The 12,500-nt window shown below is 44.0% G+C and overlaps 1 protein-coding gene across 2 annotated transcripts in view; it reads left to right on the forward strand.

The window, feature by feature from the left end:
• Positions 1–12,500, forward strand: part of LOC105427514 (uncharacterized) — a 90,378-nt gene that overhangs the window by 53,395 nt on the left and 24,483 nt on the right. For both annotated transcript variants that reach the window (XM_089082008.1, XM_089082009.1), the window contains exons 3-4: positions 3,185–3,346; positions 3,558–3,671. In XM_089082008.1, the coding sequence (XP_088938134.1) occupies positions 3,185–3,346; positions 3,558–3,671 (276 nt within the window). The remainder of the gene's footprint in view (positions 1–3,184; positions 3,347–3,557; positions 3,672–12,500) is intronic.

The raw sequence follows: 12,500 nt of genomic DNA on the forward strand, positions 1-12,500 counted from the left end.
CCGCGTATCTTTGAATATTAATTAATGGTAAACTCGTGTGGCCTCCGAATTCCAATATATCGGCCCGTCGGCAAGACGTTCATTACATATTATTTGTCTGCGTCTTCGGTAATACGATCCGCGCGCGGAATCTTAACTCACTATTTCGTTTTACACCGAGCGATGCAATTTAACACAGCTATTCGTGTCCGAGAAGCGCAGCTTGAAAAAAAAAAAAAATCAGTTGATTCTCGCTCTCGCGTTGCGTTATCCGTCGTGATTTTTTAACTCTTCTTGTTGGCATGGATGCAACGTGAAGAATGGAAACGCGGTTCGTTGTTTTACCTCTCGGTCAGAGATTTTCCATCAATTCGTTCATCAATTTGTTCGCAAATGACTTTTGTATACGCTGCAATCTTCGATTGTTTTGCAGTTTATATCAATATGTAGCATTAAACACGATGCTGTCATTGTACTCGAGGGAGGGCATTTACGTCGCGGATAATATTTCACACTCCTTGTCTCTTTCGAACCTCGTTTCCCCTCCCCCGCTCCCTCCTCTGTCTTTGCTCATATCTCGCCCTCGTCGGATACCGCGAGACTCTTCGTTGCTGCGCGTTTCGTGAATGCAGAAATAAGCCGGTATTTACATAATATAATACGCGCAAAACGCGTCCGAGGAGATTCGCCTTGTCTCAACATTGTGTGGCGGTACCAGAGATGAGAGAAAGGACGGAGGGAGAGACAGAAGGAAAAGGAGGAGAAGAGGAGAGAGAGGGAGGGAGGGAGGGGGAGAGAGAGAGGGGGGAGAGGGGCGGTTCTGCAGACGCGCGTTACTTGTAATCGAATGTGACGGCGCGTCGCGCCTCGCACAGTCCGTTGTAAATCAGGAAATCCGCCGTCTAACGCCCACGTCGGATTTATATCGTTCTTAAGCAACGCCGTTGGAACGTTGCTCGATCGGCCGTGTTGTTTTATCACATCACGACGTACGCGCGTACGTGCGTGTTTGTGCGTATCACGAGTAAATGTATGGGATTATTCTCACGTATTTACATCGATAATAAAGTAGCTCGTTGTTTGTACGATCGATCGGTCACCTGCTGCGACTCGCGAAACACCATTCACATTATTTCATTTGATTCCGACGGTATTTGCCGTCGCGGCATTTTATCGATCGGAATTGTACATGGAAGATAAAAATAGCTAAACAAATATCAGATTTAAAAAAAAACACAAAAAGCAAAAATTTTCCACTTTTCAGAAGAAAAAATTGTTTACTTTCGAAAAGTTTACTTTTGCGAAAGATATGGCGCGCGAGTGCAAAAAGAAGATGAAAATGGTTTACGTTATAAAATAATTTCTGTTTATGGAAATATGGATAATGACGAGTTGCAAATTCGAAGAGACAATACTGAGAGACTTGTCTTTCAATCAGCTTCCAAGAAATATTCTTAATGAAGCATGTTTTGCACCATCAACTATAATTACATACACTGAAATAATGAACGATCGCGTCGTCACGGTCTTCTCCGTGCTTAATAATCCCTTTAAAAATTTTTTTTCGTAAATTCGCAGAACGTTTTCACATTTTATTTTAAGAATGATTTTTCATGAATTAACTATACCTAAATTCGATAACAGATCATTAACCATTCATGTTAATTAATGCGCGGAACAAACGACGTTGAGTCAACAGTTCAAGTGTAATTGAAAATAATCTTGTTGATCCAACGGATATTTATTTCTTTCTTATTAATACCGCTATTGAATTAATAAGATTATACTCAGTTACGTATGACGCCACTGATTCAACATCATCTTTTTCCACGTAGAAATCATCACTCGACGATTTTTCAATGACTTATTTGTCTTGTAACTGGATCTTAAGTGCAATTATCTCCATGCGAAGCTTGGAAATCCGAGGCTTTGGGACTCGACACTCGAAATGTAATCGGCTCCGGCGAACTTTCTCCGCGTAAAGACGAGCCGACGAGCTTCGCTCGTCTGCGGCTGCACTTTTCTCGGCTAGTTTGGTAAGCTGCTGCACATTTCACCGAGAGAGAGAGAGAGAGGAGAGAGACCGTCGAGGGCCTTTCAGACCGGGACAAAAGAGCCTCTCGTGTCCGTGTAACTCGTGTCGTGCACGGCGCACTTTCCGCACTTTAAAACTAACTCGATTCATGGAAGTTTGATATTATTTATAAGTGATGGGCCTCGGGACACGATGGGAAAGAGTTAAGCGACTTCATTCCGGAGTAGCTGCGGTACTTCCGGACGCAAGATGAGAAACTTTCGACGAGTATACAAGTATCATCACGGAAATGTATACGCTCGCGGGCGAAGAGTAATGCCCGTGTAATCGGTTTTGCGCAACTATAGCTTACGGGGAACGAGATAACCGGATTTTCGATATCGCGTAGCTTCTACGTTTTCGTGATAAATTAACAGGATTCAAATATCGAGATAGATTATTGAAAAATCGAGATAATTTTATTTTTTTCTACGATATTATATGTCAACTTTGTAATTTAAGTTAATGAAAAATTTATATCGATTTCTAATTAGCTCTCTGATGATAACATAATTCCTCGTCAAAGCTGTCGGTGTACTGCAATTTACATTTAATATTTTGTTAATGATAACGTAGCAAAGCGAACGGTAGTAATAAAGTTGTAAATGAGGTCTACGATTTTAAGATGATTTTAAGGTGGGAAAGGTACTTTGATCTCACTTTAACGACCTTAAATATATCGCGTGAGGAGGCGCGTTGAAAGCAGCTATCGGATGATTCTCAAGCGCTATCATCTCGCAAAATGGTAGGACTCGGAAGTATTACCGCGAGAAGTCATACATTGTGGCTTTACAAAGTATCGATTTACGATATAGGATTCACAATTTACGACGTGTAATATATCTTGCGAACGATACCGTTCATTTTTTATAGTCTTCTTTTCTCATTTACGTTTTATAAGGAAATAAGGAAATCTTTGTGATAAAATAAAATATTATTTTTGAGATTCTTTCAACGATTGATTTTAAAGCTCCGATAATTTATTTTGCCGCAAAAGGACGTTCATATATTACATTTATTATACATCGAGAGCATGTTTATCACTCGAATCGCAGGTATTCGTTATTCGCGTGGGATTAACGTTATACGTTGGAGGATGAGATTCGAAGGAGGCTTTATCTCTACTTTCAGCAGCCGCAGCAGGAGGAGGTAAAAGCCGAGGAGACGAAGCAAGAGTCGTCTGGAGACTCTCCTGCGGAGGTTGCTGAGGTCACGACGCCCACAGAGGCCACCCCTGCCAGTCCGAACACTGCCACTTCTCCAGACAATAAAGAAACCAAAAAGAAGGATAAGGTAAAGCGACTCGCATCTGCGCTCGCCGATTAGGGTTTAATTAATCGTGGTTTTGACAAATACATTTTCTTCGTATTACGTCACGTTGAAATATATTCGCGTTTATCTTGATCCACAAGTCTTACGTATCTACTGATACCACAAGTACGCGCGCAATTATATACGCGATGAATCTGCCGACCGCTATAAAATGTGTTTTCTCATTTTCTAGAAGAAAAAGTGGTCCTTCAGGTCGATCAGCTTCAGCAAGAAGGACAAGACCAAGCCGAGCCGCGATGAAGCGCCCAAGAATGGAGATGTCACCAAGGAAGAGCCACTCGCAGAGGTGAGTTGTTCCGAAAGAATCTACACGAGCGTGTTGTGTTACTCCGACTGATGGAGTGACAAAAAGCGTACTTGCAAAAACACGACACTTCTCAAAATAAACATAGAATGTTATTTTTAACGTTATTATTTCTCTGTTATTAGGATTGCGAAAATTTTGTTACCTCTCATTTTCGGGAGAGCGAGATGTTACATTTGCAAGTATGTTTTTTTCATTATTCGATAGTAGTTCGTTTTGAAAACGTTTCCCTCGTAATTGAAACATTATTTCCGTAATTTTAACTGCTAGTAATATATAATTGGATAATTTCGTCTCTACTAAATTTCATAACACCAATCGCGTGTTTTCGCGCTAAATAATTGTTTCGCTCGCGCACGGGTATCGAGTCCAATTTTGCTCGTGCTCTAATTACGCCCGCTCTTTGATATCGCGCCGTGCATTTGCGTTTATTCTTGAAAAAAAGTCGCCAATTTTCAATTTTGTTGCCGATATTGCCACTCCTTGTTATCGATGCGGCGATGAATAGAGTCCGCGCGATGGGCGTTACGCAACGCGTTTCGATAACGCGCCGGGCATGAGTTATTGCCCGTTGCGAGCGAGATGTTTTCCCTCGTCGAACGACTTCCGTCGTGGAACACGTATCGCTCCAGTGCGTGCACACGAGTTCCAGGACAAGGTGGCCGTGGATGAGGTGCACGATCGTGACGCGGAGAAAAACGGGGCGGTCGACTTTACGAGCGGCAATGAATCGCCGCGACCCCGTTCCGACTTCCTCGATCTTTTTCCCGGCCGCGCATAATCGTCGCCGCGACCGAATAATCGATCCGGCCGGCCGCGTCGAAAAAGTCTCGGCCAATAACGGCCCGTGTTTGATCAAGCGTACACTTCGTGTTTTCCCTTGGAGTTCGTGCCGCGATCCGCGCGCTCGCCGCACGGCGAGAGATAATCACGGACGGATATCACGTGATAGTCGTCACGGGATCGAGAGAGTTCTCGGACGGTGCCTAATTGGCCTCGGGACGTCTCCGATAAATCTCGAAGACGCCCGCGATTATCGGAGATTTATTTGGTAGAAGTGATCGAATCGCGAGGCGAGGAGGCCTCTCGCGTTAACGAAGTTATTCGTCGGTCTCGCTCACGATTCCTCGGTTTGCGCATTTATCGGCGAGAGGAGGGCCATTCGTATCATATCATTGTCGCGCAGGGAAATGATGAAGTATTATGCAGCTACACGTTATACCTCGTGACGCTGTCGGCGTAGCCATTACAACGACGCGACGGCCTTTCACGAGCTCCGTGAATGATGGAGCTCACTTTGGAGACGTTATTATTAATCTTCGTCGTGGCTTAACAAGCTATTCCACGTTACGCGCGCTTTATACCTCGATCAGCGCGATTATGTCGAGCGATATGGATTGACGATGATCGCGCAACGATGATATGCCCCTTCGTCATAGGAATGCATCGAAATTTTAACCGGAACTTTCAATTGGGTCGCGATCAAATTTTGGAAAAAATTACGGATATAACAAACGACTAAGTTGTGACGTTATGTCGCACGATCTTAGCAATTTTTGCAACGTGATTTACATATTCCTTCTTAAGAAAATTCGGCTACTTCGCGATTGATTCGTTTACTCTAGGAAAGAATATTAAGAGTGTTGATAACGATGAGGTGAAGCGTTTCCTGTATCACCTGCTGCGTTCTGAAAAAGCACACTGCGAGATACTTAATTATCCGGAGGCGGCAATGAATCGACTGTAACTCTTTCCGGCCAATGCGAGCAGGCAGGCAGGCAGGCAGGCAGGCAGCCGCGATAAATCCATATTTGCCGGCGGATGTATAAATAAGTAGCGACGCTGGTTTCTCGCCTTCCTTCTCGTTTCTCTCGCGAATTTTTTTTCTGTCGTCCCGCGCAGCTTCTCGTCTTATCTCGTTCTCGCTCGAGAGCTCGTAGCCGCGTGTAGGCGACGTGCGTAGCCGCGGGATCTCGCGACGGTTGATCCTCCTTCGTTTCCTTCATCGCCGTCGCCACCTTCCTCTTCATCTTCCTCCCTGGCAGCCCCACGATTCAGCTGTACTCTCGCGTGCGCGGCCGTGGTCTCTCTTCCCTCCCTCGTCGTCGCCGCCGCCGCCGCCGCGACCTCGGCGCGACAGAAAGGGAGTGGGAAGAGAAAAGAACAGCCGTGACTCATCCCTCCGGTTCGTCGTACCTCCGCGCGCGCAACTTTCGTGATAGGCCGCCATGGAAAACCGGCTCCTCGCCACATGGTTAAATTATCCCCGTCGCCGTCGGTTGCCTGCCTGCCTGCCAGCCAGCCAGCCAGCCAGCCAGCCAACCAACCAACCAACCTGATCCTTCGTCGCAACCTTCGGCTTCGACTTGCAGCTCGTGCGATAGACAATGGCTCTTTGCCCGATATTACACGAGATCATTTTATCATCAATCATAAGCTATCGAATTACAAAAAATCTGATTTGATTGTCGCCCGGTGTAGAATAATATCGCTGTATCCGCGTTATCCGTTATTGTTTCGCGTTATCAATCAGTACGGATGAAAGCAAGAATTCCAAGTCGTTAGAGACCCGTCCGATTGCGGCGGGGCGTGATAATAACGAGGGCTTCATTAGCGTTGTTACGTTATTTATAGACCTCGCGCTAGTCTTACGGTACTTTTTGCTTTATCGGCGGACTATCGGCGTATCATTTTTACGTCCGTTCTCGCAGTCGTTTATCACCGCGAATGATGGATGCGGTCGTATCGCTCAGACAGTTGAAAACATGCATTCTTCATAGCACAGAAGAATGGACCGAAGGTCCCGTGCTCTTACAGAAGAAAGAAAGCTAGATATTTATAGCTTGTATCGTCTCGTAACCAACGCTAATGTTATGTTGATGAACTGGACAATCGTTGTTTCTTATTCATCTGTTTTGTGAACGAGTTTGATTATTCTCTCCGACGGTCTTTTATCCTCTAATTGATAATAACATTTGGATAATCTGAATTCAGTTGGGATGATTTTTTATTTTTTTTTTATTTTACATCCGATGTGATTAGATACTGGCAGAGAACGTCTCATTCTCGTGCAAAACCTTCGAGGCATCGCGATTACCACCGTGAGCTTCAGCCGTTCAGCTGCGACTTTCACTCCCTTCGAACGGCCCAGCATTCCGCAGTCATTAAGAAATTACCAGTAATAGTGCAACCGCATGCAAGTGCTGTGTCTCGTAATAACGGCATGACATTGTTGAGCGTGTTATGACACAGCCACGTTGGTGCAAGACCCTATTACTTTCGTCGATCTGGTTTACCTATTGCCTAGGAAGCACGTGCTTCGATTGAAATTTCTCGCGTGATTCGCGGAAAAATTTTCTCATAATTAACGATTCATTTCCGACTCGATGACATTTAATAAACGCCGTCGTTTATGTTGGATAACATAAATGCTCGTCGCGTCAAATGCGCCGTTTGATCGCCACGGCGATAAACATGCTCGTTGATCAATTCTACTGTGACTGGAAGAAGAAGTCCGAAATGCATTATCAAGCGACTATTTTCATCACATAGTTTCAATCGCACTGACACGTTTTTCTATTTCCACGTAATATACTCGTCCCGCCTCAATTGGCGGCGAAATTTTCAATTCAAGGCAATTAACTCTTAATTCTCTTAAATTGTCTCCTCACGCATTCTTATGTCCACGAGGCGTCTAAACCCTTTCTGGTATTTGTCACATCTCCATCGTCACGTTCGTGGCGAAGAAGAAAGAAGCGGGTCGAGGCAATGCAATCATATTACTTAACATTCCACAAAATTAATTTAGAGCGATGTACATCTGTTGCGGGACGCGATAAAAAAAAATGTAATTAGAGAGACTAAAACGAGTTAAGTTATGAATCATGAATGTCGAATGAAGTAATCGTTAGAGAATTTTTACGGGAAATCCCGGTCGTTTTTATTTAACGAGAAACAAATTTAATTATTTACTTCATTGGCTTATCGAGAAATTCTCAGCGTTCCATTGACATTTCTCGAACCGAGTAATTTCGTCCCTTCATTGTTATCTGTTATCCCTTTTTTAGAAGGGAAGTTTATAATCGAATTTCCGATAAATAAATTAGTATGCGTATTTGTGACAAGCGCGTTTTTATTCTGTACGTTTTTGTTGATTGTTTTTGTCTCGTAGGATTTAATTACGTGTCTTTTTAAGTCGAAAGTCAAAATTATTTTTGCGCGGAGCGAACGCGACGACAATCCGATAGTCCCTCGATAAATTTGTCCGCTTGACATAGCTTTTCGCGGCTATCTTGCTTTTCTCGTCGCGATCGTCGTCGCGACTCGTATTTGCGTGTGCGGCGTTTTTTGTAGACAGGACAATTACTATGCTCCACGTAATGCAGAACAAATGGGAATGGTGCGTGCGTGCGTGCGTGCGTGCGTGCGTGCGTGCGTGCGTGCGTGCGTGCGTGCGTGCGTATTCCGGATACTCTAGCGGGCTGTGGAATTACGGCGATTGGATAAAGCGATCGATTTCATCGATCGATCATATCGTTCTTCTGCGCCGTGACAACGCTAATTATTTCATAATGTCGATATTACGATCGACGTGCCGTGACTTGACGTAACGTCGATACGCGGTCACGGCCCTTGGGCCAATTTTCTATTAGGGGACGACATATCTGTCGGGGATATCGGCTGGGGTACACCGGCGAACACCGGTCAGTGGCCGTGTCTACATGTTCGGTCGCTCATTGTATTCGCCAGCAGCACGGTTCAATGGCCCAAACTTCCCGGATATACTTGCTTACGGTGCGTTATTTCGTCGCGGAAAGAGAACTGTATCGAGACTTGCGACTGTTAGGAGAAAGAGGAACTTGCGATAAGAAATGGAATGTGTAAAAGTCGATTGTGCGGGAAGTACGCGCGTGTCCTTTTTTTTTTCCTCTCGATCCCCTCGTTCCTCCCACGCTCTCGGTCTTCGCTCGTCGTTACGCGCTTATTTACGATCGCGTAAAAATCTCAAAGGCGTCCGGCGCGGTCCGGAGAGGATGAAGACGCGCGACGAGCGTGCGTGCGAGAAGGGAGCTCGATTAAACGAATTTATATCGCCGTGTGAATTATAACGCTGGGCGGATAATAAATATGACCGTTTATTCTTAGCTCTTGGACCGCGCCTTTATCGCTGTCGTATTGCGAGTAAATTATACAGATAACGACGTTAACGGGTCGGACGAGGTAAAGTGGCGGGCGCTCGATTGAATTCATTAATCTGACTCACCGCGAAACACGAATAATTAGTCCTTGGCTATTACTATTCATATGACTACAATATTCTTTTCAATTATCGGCAATGTAACTCTTGCCATTGTTAACTAATTATACAAATTCGAAATTATTCTGTCTGTATGATACTTTTGAATTGAAGTAGTAATAATGTAACATAAACAAAGATGTTGGAGTAATACGATGAATTTATCAGAAAATATTTTTCAAACATAGCGAAATGAGATTTGTGAAATATTATCTTTGATTTTGCTCGATTGTTCGGAGAATCCCCAGCTTTATTCGGCTTCCAGAGCTCTGTTTGGGATTTTCTCTATGCGATATTCGGCTCGAGTCTTACAGTCTTTCGGAGATGTTACACCGCTCCCCTCGGAGCATTGAGAAGTGCTTCTCGCATCTCGAACGGTTGTTTTTATCAATGAGGGGATTCCCGTAAGTACCTCAGGTCTCTTTTGACGCCAAGCGTGAGACGACCCTCTTTGTCGACGCCCGTGAAGGTGACGTTGTCTCCAACACCCTCGCCGCATGTTTCAGGGTGTGGTCATGCGACTCATTTTTCGCTCATTCCCCGACCGTGACTTTCATTGCGGGGCGGCCGAGTGGTATTAATTAGTATTGTAGATGTATATAGGCTGGTAAAAGGAGGATATAGCGGTCAGAAAATGCAGAGGGATCGAGCTTTCGTGAGTCAAGGTTGGCCTTGCGTGACTCACCCCTTGGGGATGAAGAGAGAAAACATCTGTGCGAGGGTTAAGGGCAATCTCACTAGCAGAGGAGGGATTTTGTTTCAATCTTTATCTTTATCCTTTATCCTAGCTTGCGCGCGCAAAGTTTTTTGTTTCTTTTTTTTTTTCTATCATAAACGAAGTTGACAGGCATGTGGCGTTTAAGCTTGACGCGTTCACGTTGCACCCTTTATTTTCGGATGGAATCATAAAAAGGTCGCTAACCGTGATGCGTAAGCATTTCTTTGAACGGCAACGGAGGTAAAGAATTGATATGTACTTTTAATTAAATTAAAACGCGCCTCTATGATCAGAAAGTAGATTAGATTTTAGATTTAACTAAATTTTATATATATTAAGAACATGTTAAGTTATCCTTTCGAGTATTATGCGTGATAAGAAATCATGAATTTCCTAATGAATCTTCTTTACCTTTCCGTTCACACCACGCAAGAATTCACAATATTAACTTTTTCCACGCGATGCGACGCGTAATCTCATTCAGTTGCGAAAAAGATTTTGCCACGTGTGTGACGAGACGCGCTCTGCCGGTTGTAAACCCGTCAACGTCATAGCGTTACACACGCAACGATGCGTGCACGTGTAGTTTCGTCGATGTACCGGGAGAGTAAGTTCGTTGCGACAGTCTTAGCGGATTGTGGTTCGGAACCGGTTTTCGTATGCAGCAGTAAGCGCTGTGGTGTCCACTCGGTTCGATTTCATCCCTAATGGCCCCGATGAAATTCATCCTACAGTTCAAGTTCTGTCATCTGTGTGTGTGTGTGTGTGTGTGTGTGTGTGTGTGTGTGTGTGTGTGTGTGTGTGTGTGTGTGTGTGTTTCTCGCGGTATCAGGTTCGCACCCTTGAAAAGGAACATTTCCTCATACTTCGATGATATTGATTCCTGGTACAATTTTATACGAAAAATGATTTAATTTATCGGGAATAAAAATTTTATTGATATTTTTTTTATTGATATTGATATTTTTTGAAAAGTTGTATTTTTATTTATAATTATTGATTGTACATTATTTCATGATATGTCATGGCTCTTCTTGGTTGTTTTTGATGTATTTTGAAAGATGTACATTGTACTAGTGATATTTGCGTTAAAACGATTGTAGAAATGGAAATGAAAAGGAACGATGCCGTTGGCGCGTATCGAATTTTAAAGCACACGTTTTCTTTGCTCATTTCTCGTTTCTGTTGGATTCAACGGTGACAATAACGACCCAGGACGTGCCGCGTGACATACGAACGTCGAAAGATATTCTTACGTGTCGTCAATCGCATTTCGTCACCAGTTATGTTTCGCTTTCGTTCGGAAACACAGTCGGACGCGATGCGACAGGTAGAATGAAAAGCTCGAATGAAAAGCCCTGGGACTCGCGCGGATTCATGATAACAGACGAAATATAGCGCGCCTCGCGATCGATTTGGACTTTTCTGTTGAATTCCACGGATATCCTGAAAACGTCCAGAAGTGACGGTACGATTTCTTATATTCTTTTAACTTTTTTCCCCGAGAGTTGCTTTCCGGCCATCATTCATGGTAATGTTCAAGTCACCAATTTCGCCCGTCAGACTTGGCGAAAATTTTTCAAGCATTTAAATTCCACTCCTATCGTAAAGACTTCGGGACGGAGAGAAGTTTGCCAGGTAAATTCCCGCAGCCACGCGTCAAACTTTCGATCGTGGAAATTAAGCGAGCAAACTGCTTCCTCGTTCGACGATGAAGCGGAGTTTCCCTACGCGGAAACGTACAAAGACTCGCTTATTACGTTCGCGAATTGATTGATATCGAACGGAATAGCGACGACAAACGAGAACGTTGAATGTTGCTCTTGAACGCACGCCGTCTACGCTTCCACCAAATTTCAAGGGATGCTTAACGAGTTAGGAAAGATGGAAAGTTAACGAGGTAGCGGGACTCTAACGATCACTTTTCAACGCGCCCGAACGAACGTGGCATCGATTCAAATTCCGTTAAAAAACCCCGTGGAGGAGGGGGAGGAGGAGGAGGAGGAGGAGAAATGGAAAAGGAAGTTGGAGAAGGGTCCACGGTTCTTTATTGTGACGGGACACAAAAGAGGTGCATGACCGTGTTCAAAGGACCCATGGGCCCTCGACCCCGTCGATGATCCGCGCGTGAAAGACACATGCCGATGGTCGTCTTTTCCATGCAACATTTTCGCTTGTCGGATTTTACATTCTCGCTCGCAGACTCGTATTACAAAGTCAAGGCGCGATCAACTAAGTGGGAAGACATTTCTTTCGAAGTCTTATAAATTCTTGAATCTTTTATTACATTAGACTCTAAATTTATTTCGATTAAAAATGACGATCCGATATTTTTATTATCTATTAAAAATATCGTGAAATTTAAATTTATAGAGATAAGCTCTGTATAATAATCCAATTTGACTGTGAAGAATTTTAGTTATGCTAACTGAATAATTCTAGTGTTGCTGAATTGTCTTCTGCTATTTTGTGGTCTTCGTCATTACCAAGGCAAGTAGTTTCTCAAGAAGCTTAACTCGGAGAAGAGCAATCTTTCGCAGATTTCAAGAACCGAAGCTTGACATTATCTCGTTCCCTTTTGTACTCCGTCCTCTTCCTTGTCTATCGTTCAGTTCCGTCTTACTTCACCAACGGGGGAAACAATACGCAATTACAAGCTAATCAGACTCGGAGTGCTTGGCGAGCGGCCAGAACTGTCGAAGGCTCTTCTCTCGGACGTGTCTGAAAGCCATCCGAAGGTTGTTCGGATTAAAACGGATTATCTGGAAAACCTGCTGTTGACAGCAAACGTTTCGTT

The sequence above is a fragment of the Pogonomyrmex barbatus genome, unplaced genomic scaffold (assembly GCF_055798465.1).
Source record: "Pogonomyrmex barbatus isolate J1 unplaced genomic scaffold, ASM5579846v1 scaffold5, whole genome shotgun sequence".
In the NCBI taxonomy this organism is placed as follows: domain Eukaryota; kingdom Metazoa; phylum Arthropoda; class Insecta; order Hymenoptera; family Formicidae; genus Pogonomyrmex; species Pogonomyrmex barbatus.